Source organism: Mercenaria mercenaria, chromosome 11, assembly GCF_021730395.1.
Source record: "Mercenaria mercenaria strain notata chromosome 11, MADL_Memer_1, whole genome shotgun sequence".
NCBI classification, from domain to species: Eukaryota; Metazoa; Mollusca; class Bivalvia; order Venerida; family Veneridae; genus Mercenaria; species Mercenaria mercenaria.
In genome coordinates, this window is record NC_069371.1 from 37,453,333 (window position 1) to 37,474,241 (window position 20,909).

The 20,909-nt window shown below is 34.2% G+C and overlaps 1 protein-coding gene across 1 annotated transcript; it reads left to right on the top strand.

Annotated features, from left to right (window-relative positions):
* Positions 1–2,861: 2,861 nt before the first annotated feature.
* Positions 2,862–18,737, top strand: LOC128546873 (cell surface hyaluronidase-like). Its single transcript, XM_053518271.1, has 11 exons — positions 2,862–2,974; positions 3,482–3,517; positions 4,074–4,190; positions 5,366–5,549; positions 8,065–8,286; positions 8,673–8,872; positions 10,867–11,049; positions 12,489–12,654; positions 14,506–14,565; positions 17,918–18,020; positions 18,227–18,737. Exons 1-11 carry the CDS (start codon positions 2,877–2,879, stop codon positions 18,388–18,390), a joined length of 1,533 nt encoding a protein of 510 aa, XP_053374246.1. The 5' UTR covers positions 2,862–2,876; the 3' UTR covers positions 18,391–18,737.
* The last annotated feature ends 2,172 nt before the right edge of the window (positions 18,738–20,909 follow it).

The following is a 20,909-nucleotide window of genomic DNA, read 5'->3' on the forward strand; positions in this document are numbered from 1 at the left end:
GTTATTTATCAGCATGTTTGAAAATAAAGAAAAAGGAAATAGCCACTTCGTATTTTCATAATCTGATATCAGAATTGCATGTTAAATTTAAGTTTGAAATTCTTGACTATTTTCAAGTGACTACACAGTATGGATTGTCAATCTCAACTGGAATTTAATCTTTAAGTACCATTAAAACTAGCTGTCAAAATTTCAATCTAAAACCCGGCTGAGACCAAAAATTGTTTCGTGAACACATGCATGGGAAGCGTCCAAGGTCAAAATTCCGATCATATTCCAAAAATGTTTTATGGCCAGTGCATGCATAGAACTGAAATTATATTTTTTGATACCATTTGAGCAATTCTGTGTGGTCATTTGATACAACCAGCTTAGTAGTTGAGACTAGCCTTTTATCATTATTGACAAAGCCTTTTTTGTCGAGTACCTTTTCCAACACATGCATATATGGTATATGTAGATACTCGGCTTCGGGGAACTTTGACAAATATTAAAACTCATGAAAACTCAAGGTATATATTGGTTTAAAAATTCATAATGTAGCCATCATGTATATCATGATAAGGTGACCGGGAAAACTGAATGAATTCAGTACCGTATAAAACTGAATTTGTAGAGTTTGAAATGGTTAAGAATATACATGTATAATACCACGTGCGACATTTTCTTACCGCGGTGCATTAAAATTTCACGCATCGTATCGTGCATATTCAAAATTGTGCGTCGCACAATAACATTTCAGCAACACGAGTGCAATAGTACGAAACTCCAGGTTTCCAAAATCACTATATACATTCTTTGATACCAAATATTCAATTAAGTAATAACGTGTAACATATGTTGTTTTGATTCCCTACGCATAAGGGTCGCCTTATCTAAAATAAGTGAACCTCTTGCGGCGCAGGGGAAGAGTGTCTGTCTCCTCACCAGGTGTTCATTGGTTCAAATACTGGATTATAGGGTATGTTGATCGTTGAATCAACAGCCGTTTCACTGCTAGCGAATACTGGCTAGAACCTCACGAAATTGACAGCAAGCAAATAAATTGCTGCACTTCAGATAAAAATGAACAAGTTTGCGATGTCTTGTTTATAAAAACGGTAGTCGAAAGATTTGAATAGATACATTAATCAAAAATGGGTATAAAAGGTAAAACGTTATTTTTAAAAAAAATGCGCCCACGCTGTTAAGAATGCTTGTAAGACAAAATATATCGGTAAGTCATATATACAATAAAATGGATATTAATAAATCTTATAACCGTCTTTTCTCGGATATTTTAAATGGAAACAGTATTACGGCATAGGAACCGGATGCTAAATATGCCGCTGTTCAGTTATGCATAAATAACTTATATACAGTTTAAGAAAACCCCTATAGTAAGTCCGCAGTCCGTGGTCCGCAGTACGCGTAAGCTGAAAATCTCCAATACAAACTTTCGATTAAAGTATCCCAAACTGTTCGAAATATAGAGTTAGTTAGGTATGTAATCACGTGTTACATACGTCATAAAATAACACGTAGCTGGTACTAAATTATAAATGCTCTTCCGTATAATGCAGCCTTTTCTTAAATTCTATAGTCAAACTACGTTTATCTATTTTACAGTTATGTTTGAAGTTTATCTTTGTTGAAAACATGGTTACACAAGTCTGAATATAATAAAACGACTGCCTGCTGACATCTAACTTAACTCAAATGCTCGGGAAATTCATATACGTGTACAGCTTCACTCTAAAACGTTTAAAACCTAAGCGATGACATATCCAGAATAAGATATTAACCACCAGATTGGTGTAAAATAAACGAATAAAGTTGTGGCATTAATGTTACTCTTACACCATGTTACATTACTTAAATACTTTGATTTGTCCCCTTACACATGTAAACGTCCTTATTCCGTCATCGGGGTAGACTAGAAATGCCTACCGTGACATTAGCGATGTCTATCGTTCAAAAATGATGCATTATGATCATTTTAGTACTTCATAACACACATTGGTTTTATCAAACTTTGAGAAGTAAGTGCATTCTTATCTCTTATATATATCTTGTTCGGTCAAATACTTATCTAGAAAGGAACAAACAAAACAACTTAGAGAATTAAGAAGAAACAAACAACGCTCTCGATCAACTGCAAAATGTTATAACGGAAGTAAGTGAAACATCTTTTATATCTGCTTTTGATGTTTGGTGGTGGCAGTACTTAAAACAAGTAAGTGCGACAATTATTTATATATAAACAGGTATCGGTTTTACTAATTGTTTCGTATAAATTGTTGTCATACTGAACTCCAGATTTAGGCTAAAATTATTTTTCTTTGAAATTGAAGTTTGTTCATATTATGAATATTGTAAAATGATTTTTTGTTTCTAAACTATTTAAAAAATACTAAACCAAGAGAAAAAGTCAGGAGTCGAACACGGGTTGTTTCGGCAGGAAAAACGTTCCAATACACAACGGAGGAATTCGTACTTAACTACCGTTTATGTAAAGCTTTATAATCAAGGCAGTTTACCTTTGGTACCCAGTGACAAGCGCTTTTCCATTCTGGATGGGAAAATTAGTAAAAACAACTAATTATCATGTATTTCTATAACAAATATTCTGTAAGTAACTAAGTTTTAAAAACCTTCTTAAGAAATATGGCAATAATTTCCTGATATATTAAATTCTTCTTTTTTCTTTCTTGTCATACGATCTGGAGGTCAGCCCCTTGAAGAAAAGCCCAGTGGGAGTGATTCATTAAGGAAGTGTTTTATTTAGAACTGATTTAATATTTGAGTGGGTAATATAATTTCTTGTTATTTAGACAGAATATTCGGCAATTTTCTCAATAATAATGATTACATTATTATCATTATTTTTTATTATTATGAATACATCCAATATTGTGATATGTTCTTTAGGTTACAAGAACAGCAAATTCAATATTTGGCTTGAAGGCGCTCTACTCAATTGCACAAAACTGTCGTAAGTACATGACTTTATTAGTTACTGTTAAAGTATTAGCTGCCTTTTTGTTGATAAATATAGAATGTTGTTTCCAAAGAACAATCGGATATTTTATTTGAGGGGAAAGGAATGGGGTGCCTGAATTTAAAAGCAAAAAGCCTATTGCCGCGGATTTAGATACAGATGTACCTCCAGAACAATGCCAACCGGTATTCTATGATTTATACTTGTACAGAAACTGTTAAAATGGATTTTAAACCATAAAAACTTATGTATATTAGCATGATTACAATGTTCAAAATGTGTTTTATTTCTATAAAAACTTAAAAAAAAACACCATCGATGCAAATAAAACGCATATACGTTTACCATTCAGTGTTGTACAAGTTTGCTAAACTGCCGCTAAAAGTGTTATGACGTGATCATGTTTTAACATAAATGTCTTGGGGTTTTCTTTTTTGGGGGGAAGGGGGGTTGTTGTTGTTGTTGTTTTTGTTACTGTTGATGTTTTCTTTTCTTATGCAGTATGTCAGACAGTCTCAATGGAGTTATAAATTCAAAGTAAGAGTTCTTTCATGTCTCACTTTGCATGACATTTCCTTATGACAAGAGTAAACTCATTTGAAGCAAATAAATTTAAATTAATTTAAATATGCATTGTTTGCTTTAGTACTTTTGGTCGATATCAGTAATATCTGAATATGAACGAGACTGAGAATACATTGAATTGATGCATAACCTATGAAACGGTTTATATTTCTGACATATCATTATACATTTTTGTTTAATTCTAAATTTTCAAAATTATCTCAACGATAACAACAAGGAACAAAATTATAAAATAATGATAAAAATACCATCTTTTAAATAAACGTTAGTTTTCGACTGAAATCGCTTAGTTGCTCTGTAGCATTTTAAATCCTAAATGTGTATGTGCGGTACATTGTGTTATAAATACATCCATTTTCCTAATGGAAGTGACATGTTGCAAATTTTGGCACTTAAAAAGTCTGAGCTTACTATAATGTTAGTGTTGATTGATGAAACATTTTGCGGTATCCTCTATTATCAAAAAAAAGAAGCTTTTTTGTCATTTATAAATCCACTTTTAATACAGCGAAAGACTACTTAGACTTGCCGGCTGGGTAAGCCATTCTGTTGTTATTGGTGACAGCGAGAATGTTGGGTTGCCAGCAGAAGGATTCGACAGAAGTTTACCTAAAATTGGGATTAAGTAAGTTCTCCTTTTAGATGAAGTATACATAGAAATTAAAAACAAAACTTACTATTGAACTAAGGAAGCTCTCGAATATTGAATCGCTGCAAAACATTAAGCGGCCATATGGATAAGCGAGTGTATTTTAATTGAAAAATAGGGAAAATTCCAATACTAATAGCGTTCAAAAAGTGAAGCCCTTTTAATGTTATGGATTGCCTGCGTCTTGTTGACGGTAAACTCTAGTATAATAGTAGCACACTCCGATTGAGTAACCACTCCAATACAGGTCCAATAAATACAAAATACTAGGCTGAAATACATCTAGGTTGGTTCATACATTCAATCAACAAGCTCAACTGAAAGAAGGATTGCCAAATTATCCAATCATTAAGGGCAAAGGAAAGTTCATTTAAGGCAAATAAGTTACTAATAAGTTTAAAGTCATTTGGGATTGTAGAGTCTGGATAATACATATTTCAACACGTCTCATGTACAGACTCAGTTAAACCGAGTCTGTTATTGTTTGTGTTTTGCGCTTCCAAAGAATCTTTTATAATTTGCATAAGAAATGTATTTATCTACTAGATCAAACCAATGAAGGTTAAAGAAAATTATTTTGTTAATGTTGCTTATGTTTTTCGTTTTAAATGATCAAAGTTAAAAATAGTTTTATTTTCGCTGTCAAACTAGTCCCTATGGTAACTGAGAATGAGCCTCTCTGGTCGAGTGGTTAACATGACTTCAAATCAATTGCCGTCGCTGCTGTGTGTTCGAAATCTCGCCAAACTAGTCCTTAATGAACTGTTATGGTAGTTGAGATTATATGACAAGGAGCCTCCGTGGCCGAGTGGTTAACACCACTTGCCGTCACCGTTGTGTGTTCGAAATCTCGCCTGTAGTGTAGAATTCTTTCGTATCAGGGAGCCATCCATCTTACTTATGGAAAAAACGATAGTTCCAAAAAGGTGCCTGTGCATGCCTTAAATGTTTATGACATAATTGTATCGGTGTGACGTAAAACCCAACACACTAGGTTTTTTGACCTATTTTTATGGTCAAATGTACTGCAGGCTTGTGAAAGTACATTTGCGAACACGGGACCCTTGTCGTCACTGTTACTGTATATTATATACAACAGACCATTCAAGTTGTACACATTCTAACATAACATTTTAATGGCTTTACTTCAGGGAAAGCCCTCATTCTGGAATAACCATGTGGAGAGGCCCGGTACAGTACTCTGACATCTGGTTTGACGGATTCAAGTCGAACCACAAGTACGATATGGGGGCTATTGCAAAGAAGAGGGGTGATCGGTACTACTTCTCAATAACAAATTCGTACAGAGACATACTGTTTGGATTTGATGATGCGGTAGGCGATTCAGTCTGTTTTAATGGTCGTTAAGAGAAACATTTGAGAAACAGTTCACGCAAATACATGCAAACAACAAAGAATTTAGATTTCGCTCAGATTCTTGTCTTTACATAAATAACTTACAGAATTTCTTTTGTCAGTTACATTACAAAAGCAATTACCTGATACAAAATACATTTTTACTCTATTTTATATGTTTCTCCTTTCAACAAGAAGGTGTAAACATCTCCATATAGTTAATATAAGCATATAACCAAAACCCTTTATAAAACAATTCACAGAATTTGCTAAATTTGTATTGATCTCAGTGTAACGACAATGACATAATAATAATAATAATAATAATAATAAGTAAATCAGGAATATGATTTAAATGGCACTACGTCTTGCATTTAACCATTTAACGTTACCATTGACATAATAAGGCCATTTCCGGCGGCAGGTACGGTACAGTGCGGAAAAATTCTTATGATTTGTTAATTAGTAGAGTAATGTCTTATCATGTACAGCAAGACAAATAGTTCTTATATTTGAGAAGGCTTTACATAAAGGGTATATTTTACAAACAAAACTGTAGAAAAAAATCTGAAAATCTTTTGGCGTTTCCGACAGACTGCGATAAATAAAGATTAACCTATGAAACTTCGCAGTTATTTTGAATAGTAGGTGTACTTGCATTAGAGTTGTTAACACTTCTGGGTGACATTTTGTTAAAAAAAAAATGTATCGCCATTGAAAAAACATAGAGAAACGTCCAACAGGAAAAGCTACATTAAAAAAACGCAGCCGACCATAAAGTATCCTTATGGAAATAAAAGTATGTGCAAATGTACTCAGAGACTGAGTTCATGCACATTTCAATACACACGTTTGCAATGATATTAATTTAGGAGTAATAAAAGATACAATCGTACATAAAGATGGAACACAGTAGGACACCGCTTTGGAACAGTCATTGGCAAAACACCACTAAGGAGTTTTAACCATTTGGCTGGCACCGAACCTCACTATCTAACCCCAAATATGTACCTATATCACAAGACAGAGCAAAAACAATCTCTCGAAGCCAAGTTAATTCCATCTATCGAAATAGTAAATACATGGACACTTTCTAAAACACAAATGAGCCGTGCCATGAGAAAACCAACATAGTGGGTATGCGACCAGCATGGATCCAGACCAGCCTGCGCATCTGCGCAGTCTGGTCAGGATCCATGCTGTCCGCTAATAGTTTCTCCAATTCCAATAGGCTTTAAAAGCGAACAGCATGGAGCCTGACCAGACTGCGCGGATGCGCAGGCTGGTCTGGATCCATGCTGGTCGCATACCCACTATGTTTGTTATCCCATGGCACGGCTCAAATATATTCATGTAAAGATATCGCATTGCAATTATTCGAATAACGTTTTTCTAATGAATTTGCACTCTCCAGGGAAGTTGATATTGACTTTATTATAATGTGAATAAAAAGGAAATCAATATTACTGGCACCAGACCAGAAAGAAAATGCCTCTGTACATGTTATACCCTACCCCTCTAATAGTATTCTATAAGAACCATGGTCATGAACGGGAAAATATACTAACCCATTTCAATCGCGCATTTCATACCTAAAACGCGCAGTTCGGTAAATGTGTACTATGGATATTAAACAAGTGGTAATTTATCTTCCATTATGTACCAGTCAATTTTCTTCAATATTTCTTATCTTAGAGTTTTCGAGGTTACACAAAAAACTTTGTCTAACTTCCCTAGGGAAGTTCCGGTCTAGATCACAAAACCGTTCTGATTGGCTGATGTGAAAATGTATATCAGTCGTCGTTTAACTACACGTGTACGCTAAAATGTGCATATGCAGCATAAATGTGCAATATTCATATGAATTAAATAAACAGTACAGATGTATACTAATGCATGACTTCAAATTCAAAATCATATCTAAGATGAATTTCATTCATCATTTCGAGTTTTATTGTAAAACTGTGAATATTTTGCATTCTGTTTTTGTTTGTTTACATTTCGCCTAACATGTGCACACAGCTGTGACCTCTAGACCGGATGTTCATTAGAGAAGTTTACGCAAGTTTTTTTCTGTAACATTGACGAAAGCATAAGATATGTGGAGTATCTTTGCAATATGAAATACTGAGACAATGTGACTGGTGTACGGTGGAAGATAAATTACCACTTGTTCAATATGCTGGGTAACCATTCACCGAACTGCGCGTTTTAAGAGAGAAAATTGCGATTGAAATGGGTTAGTGCACTTTCCCGTTCATGACCATGGTTCTTATAGTATACCTAAGGGTAGGGTATAACATGTACAGAGGTATTTTCTTTCTGGTCTGGTGCTAGTGCTCAAAACAAAAGAAAATAGGTACATTTTGTAGATTTAATTTTGTACAATTTTAGGTCTCCGACTAGGAATTGTTTGACCATTGATCACTTGCTGTGACCATTGATATGCAATGAATATGCAATATGCAATGAATGTCTGTCTATATTCTTGTAGGAAGGTGAAGGCAATTATGCCATTTCCGGTACACCGAGTGATCCCGGTTGGAAAAATAGTGTCGATGGCGAACAAGTTGCTGGTTTTACCTGGTACCGTGATACGCCGACAGAGAAAGAGAAGTGGTACGTGGTTAAACCTGATCCTTTATCCTCGGCAGGCGCAGACTGTCGTTTGAGACCACACTGGAGACTGGCACTCTGTAAAACAAAATATGGAAATGTAAGCTTTTATTGCAAATTTTAGTAAGTCGCGCATTATCTATTATCAATTTTCACTATTAACACAACAGAAAGTTATAAAAACTTTCAGAAAGAGTGTAGGATGCTTCAGCAGTATCCTTTCAAAGACTCATGAAGTTTGGCTGAAAAAGAACTATAGTTACTTGGGATCAAGATTTTTTACCAACTATTAACAATTTTACCAATACATTTATTGTTGAAAACGAATTGAACACTGGGTCTATCAGATATTTTTTTGGAAACGGAGAGTTCTTAGCAATCATGGTAGTGTTTTCCAACATACATAACTAGAAAGAGATGACTGGATTTATTCGTCTTGTTTAACTAGGCATAAAAATAATATTCGCTTCTTTTTGGTTTTCTTAGTTTCGAGTTAACGGGAATTTCTTCCCCACGGGCGCTCGTGGTGTGTATGTGCGTGATGCCTATCCTGGAGCTCAGCTTGAATTTGTACTGGAGAAAAGTGGAGGACCACAAGTACCGATGGACGGGAGTCAAACGTACACGTTTCATACAGTAGGCCTGGTTCCAAAGTGGATGGACTTTGTAGCTGAAGGAATAGAAGTGTAAGAGTAAATTGCCATGGTTATGATATATTATCTAATTTAAAAAAGACAATTAGTTGAAAGATTTGAACTTGACATAAATGTGGCAATAAAGTCTTTATCTAACTTTTAAATCCATTAACAAATAAGTAATGACTAAGTCTCTATGTACTAAAAAGGTGAATGTCGTATAGCTATAGTGTAAACTAATTTATGTTAGCTAAATCGTGATGACAGCTTAAAGTTTATTTGAATGAGTATCGAGTCCGCTTCCCAGATAAAAACAGTACTTTTAACATATGATAAGACACGGTCGTGAACCCAGTAGGGCTGAAACCCTCTGTTGGGCAGCCGAAATCTTCACCACTAGACCACAACTCTCCTCAACACATTCACGTGTCTTTTTATTAATGCAAATGTTCATGTTCAAAGTCTAAAGAATAATGTTTTGTAGGAACTAATCGAAGGAAGAAAATTAAAAAAAAAAACAGGTATAAAAAGTTATATGCTATAAAATATGAGCGAGAAGTCTTGCAATAAAGATATTGTATGAACACATTATACCCATTCAAACTCGTGGATACTTATTCAGTTTCATTATTACGCAATGGCACATACGTATAAAAAACGAAACGAAATTAAGGTGATAATGAGAAAAATAATGACGTTTCTATTTCCAACTGAAAGTAACTTTCTTTTAGAACAGATACGTGAAAATTATTGATTATAAGCTTTATAATCTCGAAATGTGCACGGCTTCTGCATCGGATATGATTCTTCATTTTAAGAAAGCAGTAAAGTCTTTCTTCCCTCGATGCAATGCTTATAGTAGTATTAAATGGCTTCTTTCGTCGGTCCATATTTCATGCTAAATGACCGGCCTATACGCAACAAATATTTCCTAAGCTAGTAAATTTAAAACAATGTCACAAAACATATACTTATTTTCATGTGATATAGACAAACTGTTTTGGATTGTCACACAGACTTTGTTTTTAACTATTCATATGTCCAATAATCGAAGACATATTTGATACATTACTGTATATATGCGTTCAGTAATCAAAGACACATTTGGTACAAACTTCTAAATGTGTGTCCAATAATCGAAGAATTATTTAATGCATGCTACTATATGTATTTGATAATCAAAGACATGTTTACTTATTTAGTGCAAACTACTAAATATGTGTTCAATAATCGAAGAGTTTAAAAACACTGCTATATTTGTTCGATAATCGAAGACATTCAATACATACCGCTTTATGTGTTCGAAATTGAAGACATATTTGAAAGACACAAATAAAATATGCGTCTGATAAATTAAGTTCGATAATGATTGGTTGAACCACAACACGTGTTATGCCTACGTCAACAATGAAAATGACTGACTACGGTAAATCCTGATGGGAAGCATTTCAGTCTGTAAAGAGTTATTTGGAACATCTGAATTCATCTTACATCTGCTAGAACACATAAAGTAGTATGCATTAAATAAGTCTTCGATTATTGGACACACATTTAGAAGATTGTACCAAATATGTCTTCGATTATTGAACGCATATACATGTACATTTTTGTAATATACAGTAATGTATCAGATATTATGTCCTCGATTATTGGACATATAATAAATATTTGTAAAAACATAGTCTGTGCGATAATCAAATACATTTTGTTTTAATTATCGAACAAACGTAACATGAAAATAATTATTTGTATGAAATAATCGGGCGGAAATATCAACAACTAAATGCATATGTCACCGATTATTGAACATAATATGAAAATCGAACATAGAACCAAATCTACTGCGATATGTTAATACAAAATAAAAAGACGTCAAACTTGTTCTGGATTGTTTTCGGGACTTTGTTTTGTAATGTATATTTCAGTATCGATTCTTAGTCAAAATCTTTATTAATAAAAAGAAGAGAAACCAAACTGGAAGTGAAATTGTTTATGAGGCAATTCACGGCTATTGATGTTTATGATGTTTAAATATTTCATTAAAGGGGTGACCTACTGAGATTTGGAGTCTGTATACCACCCGGAGCAAAATGGGAACTTAAAAGCCCGTTTCCATTTAAGGAGTTAAAAAAGCCTGAAAATTTCATACAAGTTGATTCACTGGATGAACTCGACCGGAAAGATCCGGAAAAAGACGGAAAGAAGTTCTTCTTTGACAACAGCACTGGGTATTACTTTGCTAATCTCGTTAACTTTACAAATAAAAAAAGATGTTGTGTCTATTCAAAATCTTCTATTTTTGAAACGTCATGTTTCTAGAAAATGAATTAAGTCTTTCTTTTTATAGGAAGTTGTACATTTCAATATAAAGCGGCGTATGTGTATTTTCATATTGCATAATTAATTTATGTATATCTTTTACGCTTTAATTTAAAGTTTTGTTACTCTGTTCAAAGAAATTGAGATAGTATTCGTTTTGTACATTCAAAAGTTATTCAACTCTCTGAAAACAGTGAGTCATGTCACTGTTGATGAAATTTATTTCATCCAGTGAGCACTACACTCTGTCAAGAGTGACGAATATAGCAGTGTTTTTACCAGAAGACACAACTTTAGATATTTCACCCCGAACAAAAACATTTACCTTTAATTTTGTGCAGTTGATTTCATGTTCGTCTAAAAATGAATTAGATTTCTTTTTAAACTTATCATATCAGCATACAATGCGGTGCTACACGTAACTGATGTAATACGGGTATGATAACATTATTAAATAAAACAAAGAAAACACATAGATAAAGCTCTTTTGGGAACCCAGATACACCAAAGCAGCAATAAAGTATATTATAAAGTGTATAATTTATACAATGTATCCTTACAAGTGATTTAGACATTACAACACCTGTAGATTTCCAAATTCGTTTTATTTCTTTGTTGTTTTGAAAATGCGCAGAGCTTCCAGGTACGTACATTCCTTACCCTGGTGCAACATCCGTACCGTATTATAGACATTATTGAATAAAATGATATATTTCCAAATAGGTCATGGCTGATCTTTTTCCTTAACTGATGCTTGAAAAGGGGCGCTCATTAATTGCATCTTGACATGTTAACTCTAATAATTTACAGACTATGATCTAACCATGTCCAGTAAGGACGATACTTAAATTGAATTGTAATTGACAATGTATGTACGCAATTTATAAACGGTACGGGCAACCCTGACAATATCTGGATAACATATTGCAGCTGATGTTAATGCTTTATTGATTACTGTGTGCAAGTATTAGGATATATTTTGATATTGAAACTGAAGTCTAAACGATAATATTGCGGCTTCCCTGGCCAAGCGGTGGTTGCTGACCCCAAATGACCTGCCCCTCCTCCTGGGTATTTGAAGCCTCGCATAGCTTCTACGAAGGTAGGCTGATCTGCCTGACGTAATGCACTGAGTTACATCTGAGGGTTTCCTCCACAATCAAAAGCTGAGAAGTCCGCCATATGATCTATAATTCTTAGAGTGCAACGTTAAAGTCAACAAAATTATCTTGTGCAACGATAAATAGTCGATTGGATGTTATGCAACTATAAACGAAATTTCTATCAATTTTAGTTGATCCAATGAACCCATTTTGTCTTATGCTGAATATCTAAATACATATTCCAGAATGCTTTACTTCAAATTTATCGGGAACACTACAAGAGCAACAGATGAAAATAAAATATGTGGAGGTGGAAAATGCCCGCACTTGGAAATCAGTCTTTCTGGAAATCTAAACGGAACTGGTGATTGCAGAAAGAAACTTTATGGCTCAAGGCTAACTGACTTACCAGTAGGTTGTGTTAATCATTGTAAACAATGAATGTGTGTCAAACGTTTTTCAGTTTTCAAATACATTTATAACTAATGTTTCAGATGTTTCTGTCAGATGAAATAGAACAGCTTTTCTCAGCATTTTAGTAATGACATGAAAATATGTGACAAGTTTCAATAAGATATAAATTTGAAAAATTGTAAAGCATCATTCACAATATTGTTATCAAATAGTGCTGCAAACAAAACGCGTTACCGTACCATTAACACACGTGGAATTATTTTGTAAAATATTGCTTTTGACAAAAACTTTTCAATAAAATATTCAAAATTCTAACACGATCTGCAGCAATTGGTATATAAACATATAGCAAAATCGCCTATACATGAATCTACGATAAAATATGGTTGGCTGTTACATTTCACCCCCTATGATTGTGAAATAAGAGATTCTTCTTCAGTTCCATTACATACAAATTATTTCAAGGCCAAACGGTTGAAAACAGCATCTCAAAAACGTAAATATGATAAAATGTCATATTGACTTATGTGTAGGACCGTAAAACACATTTTGATCTCTACAAGCGAATTCAATTAGCTTAATTAAGATTCAGCGGTGACGTCATAAATGTATGGCATAAAGTATGACGTCATAATGATGTGACGTCATATAAAGTTAAGTTCGTAACTTGTAACACAGGGTCAACTCGCTTTATTTGACGATTCTCTTCATAATTAGTTTGCGAGCTGTTAGATTACTAAATTATAAATACTTCTCAAACTTCTGATAAAAAGAAACAAATATCTATACGTTACATTGGCTATGCAACTTTCTCTAACCACAGGGGGTAAATTGTAACAGCATATGACCCGAATGACGTATTACCCTGAAAATGTAGTACTGTAAAATGCGAATTATTTGCGTTGTTAGAATCGAAATAATAAATCTGTTCCAATAATTTTATCAATTAATAAAACATGGGCAGTCGTTTGGATGCGGATAATTAAATCACTCGTGCTACGCACTCGTGATTTAATTATTACGCACCCAAACTCCTGCCCATATTTTATTAACTGATAAAATATAGGAACAGATTTATTATTTCTTAAGTAATACTCTTAAGACGACGCTTTTTATTCGAGTTTTCCCTGACGATCAGTCTTAAACAAACCGAGTCTGTTATAGGAGAGATCGCCGTGACGTCACGCATTAACACCTGTTTATCTGGTGGTTGGCAAAACAATTGTTTTTACATTGTTTATGTATGGGATCGGAATTTTTAATTTTAAATAACTTTTTCGTTTATTTAAGGATTTTAAAAATTCAAAAAGTTTTGAAATGCTTACGATTTTCATGTTTTCCTATGCAATTATCTTTTTAAAATGAATTACCATTTTAAATGACATATGATTTTAATAGCGGCGTAGCGATGTTCAAACTTTTTAGAAAAACACTGAAATTCAAGCGTTCATAATTAATCCATTTTACTTCGAAATAATAATTAAAAGTTATTAATAAATTGCTTGTTTTATAACCTTTCCATTGATCAAAAAAATATTGATATAATTTGTGTTTTAAGAAAGTTTATGCCGTTAGAACAGCATCACTGTTTACAAAAAAAATGGACGTTCGGCGTCTGCCCATCCGATCTCTGTCTTATCAGTGCTAAAAATAGAAAATGTAACGGATTTTGTATACACGATCTCTCCTATTATATTGTTTGGTTGCGTTTTATACATCAAAGAGATTGCCTTGTTAATTGTTATGGCATGCTTCTTACGTGTTGCGGCCGTAGAGATGATATTAATTTTAGGGGTAATATTTTGGTCTCCGAAGAGGATATATCTTTTACATTTCTTTTTTTCACAGCCTGCGCTACCTCTATTCACTGAAACCTTCAAGGCAAATGGTGGCTCATCTCCTCCTGAGGTAGATATCACCTTTTGTTGGTTGTTTTTGTTGTTGTTGTTGTTTTCATACCAGTTAGCCAGTTTTTTCACATGTGACTCTGCAATTATAACATAAACATTTTGAGTCAATTTGGTCAGTTGGCTAATTCATTGTACTCGTTTGTTAGTTCGAAATTGATCACACATCTTGTTTACTCTCCACATCAGAGTTCTCAATGGTTTGAAATAATCAGTCAAAAGGTCAGTCGTTTATATTTTAGTTGCGAAACATGACGGTATATGTAACAATTCTTTTGCAAATGTTTGTTAATTTATAAGCGACATAGGCAAGCCTAATGTACATGTTCTTCATTTCTTATAATGAAACGAATAAGTAAGATTACCTTTCATTACTGGAATATGTGACATATTTCAACACATTCTTCTTAATCAGTGGGAGTAACGTTTTAAACTGTATTTTAAAGATATCCAACGTCAATCATTTTTTCTAAAATATTTTATCTTAAAGTATAGAATATTTACATAAAGTGTCTTTAACTTTACTGAATATATAAATATATCTAGTTGTGTAAGAACAGTCATTTGTTAAAAAACACTCCCAGCTTTGTTAGCCCTTATCATACTGGACACGATTGACTCTGCCTTTGCAACTAGTGTAGATCATGATCAGCCTGTACACCCGTGCAGTCTGATCATGATCTGCACTGTTCGCCATTCAGTCAGAATCTTTTTCGTAAGCACCCCTTTTAACAGTTAATGGTATTGTCCAAATTGAAAAACGGACAAGTTCATTGCAGAAATTTTGCAGGATAAGAGTTAGTGGTAGAACAAATATTTACTGCAATTAGTTATATAGGAATCGCACAGTATTAAGGCGCTTTGAAATATAAACAAACGAAACAATGCCATAAATTTAAGTCAACGCACTACATTTATGAAACAGTCAGTGATTCATCGTTGGCCTGCGGTTACGGTATTAGGGAGCTCGATTCCTAGACCCGTAAAAATGTTATTTTTTAAAACTGTATTTAATTTCTTTTTACTTTAATATGATTCAACTAAGACAAAACGAGTAAGTTAATCTAGTTCTAACTTGTTCACTACCTTATATATGTCACTATTAACACGTAATTATGTTTAAATACACTCCTCCGGTAATATGATCTATTTGAGCCGCGCCATGAGAAAACCAACATAATGGCTTTGCGACCAGCATGGATCCAGACCAGACTGCGCGGATGCGCAGGCTGGTCTGGATCCATGCTGGTCGCAAACCCACTATGTTGGTTTTCCCATGGCATGGCTCATTTTGTTTATTATAGCTTTCCTGTAATATGTTTTAAGCTCTACGGGTTAATTTTTTAAATTTAATAACAATCTTACACTTTATTTTAATAAAAGCATTGCTCGGTCATAATTTCAGTATCGGCTGATTTAAAGGTACAGCCGATTTTAGACGAAAATAAAAAACGAAGCACTGAATTAGAAACCAGAGAAAAACAAACTTACACAAAGCATGAAATGCAAAATAAAAAAAAATGTTGAACGGATGCAAGGTTTGAACCGTCAAAACCATCACTACAAAACGATTACATGTCCATCCGCTGAACCTACTGCGCCATCAAGGCAACTCGACGAGAGCTCTTCTGATTGTTTATTTACATATTGCTAAAAATATGAACGCCACAATACTGTGCGGTACTTATAAAAAAACGTGTATAATTGCAAAGTGCCGGTTATACACAAACTTGTTCATTGTATGTTTACATAATTCATGTATACTTTCTAGATCTACTTACTGTTCAATGGCTTTTTGTTATTTTTGCATCATAATAGTTAACAACATGCCGCAAAGGGGTTGACAAGTCGAACAAAGCAAACATTTGGTGCTCGATCCATATTTTCAAATTCTTTTAACGATTTAATCTCAAGAAAAGAATTCAATCAAAACAAAAGAAAAAAAGATTATCCAGGGAGCGAACCGGCGGCCCTGACAAAAACAAAGTTTTTTGAACCAGTGCCTTAGCTCTCTCGGCAAAGGTGGCGGTTGAAATTTAGGGTTACTATTTTTGATATAACCACTGTTGATATCGTCTGCGTCCCGCTCTGTTTGTAAATTTCTGTGAGCAACATCAAGCTCGGATCTATTCTCGTGCAATTTGTGTTGAAACGCTCAGAGTAAGTTGTTTTTCGGGGTTTCTTTTTTTTATTTTTTTTTTGTTTGTTTTGTTTTGTTTTGTATGTGGAGAGTTTTCATCTTGAATTTTTGTTCGAATGACGTCATTCAATTATGCGTCCTTCCGAGTTTCTACGAACTGTCATCGGAAAGACCCGCCGATTAAATATGTAAACACTGGTAGTATTTTGTCATTCATACAAAGTACTAAACGGCGTTTTGCGGAGATTATCTTTTGAAGGATAAAGCGTCAACATAGACCAAATATATGCTGTTTTGTACCAATTCGGGAGCGCTACAATCTGACTATGTTTCGTGGTGTTCTTTTTAAGGAGAAATAATGGGACTTTAAGTAATTTGCGCGGTGCCTTTTTTAAAACTTTTCTGACAGGTTGATAATTGCTATTACATATGATGTTCTATCAGTTTGTCACTCTTCTCTATAACTAAAAATGTCCTAGTCAGACATTTGCTGATTTTGAAATACTTTCAAGGAAATGTTCTTTGGCTGACCCTTTTCCGAAGCTATTCAAGTTATTCTGATTTATCATAAAAGTAGCCATCAGAGGTTGTGTTCACTTTTTCGTGTATGCATATTAGGAACATCTAAAATGTCTTCTAGTCAGCTCTAATTCGAAGTTATTTCACACAAATGTTTCTTGGGTGACTTTTACCAGTTAATCCGCTTTGTCATAAGTAGGGCTATACCAGGGAGAGGGTTGGTCACATTCTGTCTATGGCTAATTAGGAAGAAATGAAAATATATCGTCAGAAACTACTGGTCCAGTTTTAAAATATTGTTACAGAATCGTATCTTAGTTTAAATTAATCCTATCAGTTAAACACGTGAGAGTCAGGAAGCGTGGTTATTTTCCGTGGGAATTTTAAGATTCTTCTTGTCAAAAACTGTTCGACAAAATTGAAATAACTTTGCACAAATGTTTATTGGGTATCTCTTTACAAAGAATGTTCAAACGATTCAGATCAATAATACGTGTAAAGGCAGAAGAACGCATTTGCTTTCGTGTGAATGTTTGTTAGACATAATGTAACTAAATTTTTTTTTTTTGCGTTAGGAAGATTATACACTGATAAAAGGCCTGTTTACAGCGATGTCTTTAAACCTAGAGATCTAATAGAACTATAGTTTCTTGTCTTATTGTACCAATGTTGTATCCTTTTGTATTCAATGTAGGGTTTTGGGGCAGGCGCCCAAAGACCTTTCAAAAGTCGAACTCCTGTGAACGGGAAATATGGCCCGTGGACAGAATGGTCTGAATGTTCAACAACATGTGGCAGTACGTAATTCTTCATACTTTCATTTTACTTTCCTTTAGAATGCTCGATGCGAATATAAGTCACATAACGGACTCGGACATTTGCATGATTACACTATAGATTTAACTCTTCATTATATATTATGATATATATAAAAGATTTAATACTGTCTTTTATCGTTTGTGAATTTGTTAATCCTTGTACAATATGAGTTTCGTTTAAACAGAGGGAGTTCAGTATAGGACACGTGAATGCAACAACCCACTTCCGCAACATGGAGGGAAGCCGTGCAGATATGCACGCATAAGATCCAATAAATGCAATTTAGGGTCATGTGGTAACGTATTTTATATTTCAAAGATATTTGTTAAGGTCTTGGACCCCAAATAGTAATGTTTAAAGAATGGCATTTGTTTGGTACATTCTTAAAGTTGACCGTGTTTCGCACTGTATTGTAATTTTTAAACAACTTTTACCGTGCCGTTTTTTGGTAAATTTTGTATAATTCGTGATATTTCCTCTAGCTGAAGTAGAAACAAATTGCAAGGTGATGGCCACTATCCAAAACGTTTGCAGAGAATTCATTTTACCATTAATTTTGATAAAAGAAACATCAAACTATTGGTAAACAATTATAAAACACAAAATAAAACTGTCAATATCATTTTCTGGGGTGCTTCAAGTAAACAGGTTTAATGAGACAGAATCCTAACCCCAACAATGAAAAATTAAGGTCGAATCCTGCGGGTCTGTTTTATATTTTGCTCACTTCATTCAAACATATCCTTGGGGCAGAAGTAAAACATACCTACATTTCTTTCACAATATGTAATCTAATGAGTGAAGGCAAAATAGAGTACTTTTACCGCATGTAACTCAGTATCTTTAAAAATGTCTAACTCTTCCCCTTCTGTTTCATTAGTAAATTCACTTTGAACAGCAAGAAATCGATTATCAAATGAAAATTTTCCACTTTTGTACAATAAATCAATAAGAAGTCCATGAATAGGTGAAAACTTACTAGAAAAAAAGGAAAGTAAGGAAAAAGAATTTGGTCGCAGGGGGCCTTGAACCTTGAACCGCCCCCCCCCCCCCCCCCTCCCCTAAGTCAAACGCAGTCAAAGTAGGTTTATGATAGGAATTGAATACTCTTCAAAAAAGAGGTACTCTAATAGAGGTCTAATACCTCAAAATCAAACATTTGATTTAGATATTCATAAGTGTTACCCGAAATAGAATTGTCAAGTGTTTATCTAATACGATATGAAAATAAAGCAATTTAAAAGAAATGGCGATCAGTTTACTAATCGAATTGGGCCGTTTACAAGCAAGTTCTTGCTTCCCGTAGATTACTGACAAGCTCCCTCACGGCCCAGTGTTTAATAATCAAAATCTTAAGACTTCAGTTCTCCTATACTATTACCATGATTACCACGGAGAACATGCACGTTGTCAGGGATTCAACCTGCAACGTTAACTCCTCCATAGGCGGGAACACTGCCAATTTACACTTCGGTGTATCAACACGGATGAAAATTATGTGTTTGCCGTGTCAGTAAGTTCAAAATAAATATAGCGATACCAACTGATTCCAAAGGGGTTTTCTTTGAAATTTTCCCTTTATGGTAGATGCAATATGGAGTGGAATAATAAAGCTTTTGTGACACGGAACACATTTTGATTGGTTCAGTTTAATACTTGCTGTTTTGCTTTCTGTGACCAACCCCACTCCCGTTTTTTGTTGTTGTTCTTTTTTTGGTAGGGGAACTATGAGTTACCCTTGTCCGTCCGTCTGTCCGTCCTTCCAAATTTGTGTCGTTCATAACTCAAAAAGTATTTAACCCAGATATCGCATAAAATAGGCATAAATGGGATACACGTTTGTGTCGGATGTATTTTGAAATAATATTTGATTTAGAGTCATTAAACATTAGGGGATTGTTATACAGCATGTGCAGTTTTGCATCTGGTGTTCTCTTTGGGATTTCACCCAATCAGACTGGAATTATGGTCAATGACTTAGTGAAAATAACACATGGAGTGTTTAAAAGTTTGTGCTGCATATGTTAAAAATATTGAAACATAGAGCCACGAAACGATGTAGGAATATTATCGAGCATGTGAATTTTTAGCACCTGAGTATTTTATTATTCCACTTTGCAAGACGAGAGTTATAGCCCTTGACTTAGTAAAAATATATACGTTTCTGCCCTATGTATCTAAAAAATATATTTGACGTATAGTCATAAAACATTAAACATTGTTTAATAGCATGTGAAGTTGTGTAACTGGTGTTCTCTTTATGACTTCGCTCAGTGAGGCCAGAGTTATGGTCCTTCACTTAGTGAAAAATACACATTAAGTTCTCAATGTTTGTGTTGCCAACATTCTAAAGATATTTCAGCTTGAATCACTAAATCTTGTACAGTGACAGGAGTGTGTGCTATGGACACACATCTAGTTTCAATCTTTCATTGACGAGGCAATGAAACTATTCCAATGCACGCATACATAACATAAGTGAAAGCGATTAGAAAACATGTTTAGGCCAGCTTACGTGTGATGTACCTTAATTATTATTTGAGGAACGACATGTTTTTGTATTGTTTTCTATCCATATTAATACATCTTCACTGCAGTTTTGTTGCCTTAAAGCGTGCATGTTGTCGCTTTGTAGTTGGATCTGCTAAAATTGATATTTTTCAAAATGCATCTAAACGTGAAAGAATCAATACTTTTGATGTTAATGAAGGCATTGTTACTTTGTGTGAGTTAAGGAAAGTATTGGAGCAAACTTTCTCGACACATTCTTTTTCATGCTGAGACTTCAGTAGAAACGAAACGCTAATTTATGCAACTTTTTATTGCAGATTAACAATATGCTGTACTGAGTGGGACAACGATGCTTT

Bases quoted from the DNA above. Each gene is read 5' to 3' on its own strand.
- LOC128546873 (XM_053518271.1), top strand. From the start codon at position 2,877: ATGAATACATCCAATATTGTGATATGTTCTTTAGGTTACAAGAACAGC. The intron at 3,518-4,073 runs GTAAGAGTTCTT...CTTTTAATACAG, and splicing joins AATGGAGTTATAAATTCAAA to CGAAAGACTACTTAGACTTG. The intron at 5,550-8,064 runs GTAGGCGATTCA...ATATTCTTGTAG, and splicing joins TGTTTGGATTTGATGATGCG to GAAGGTGAAGGCAATTATGC.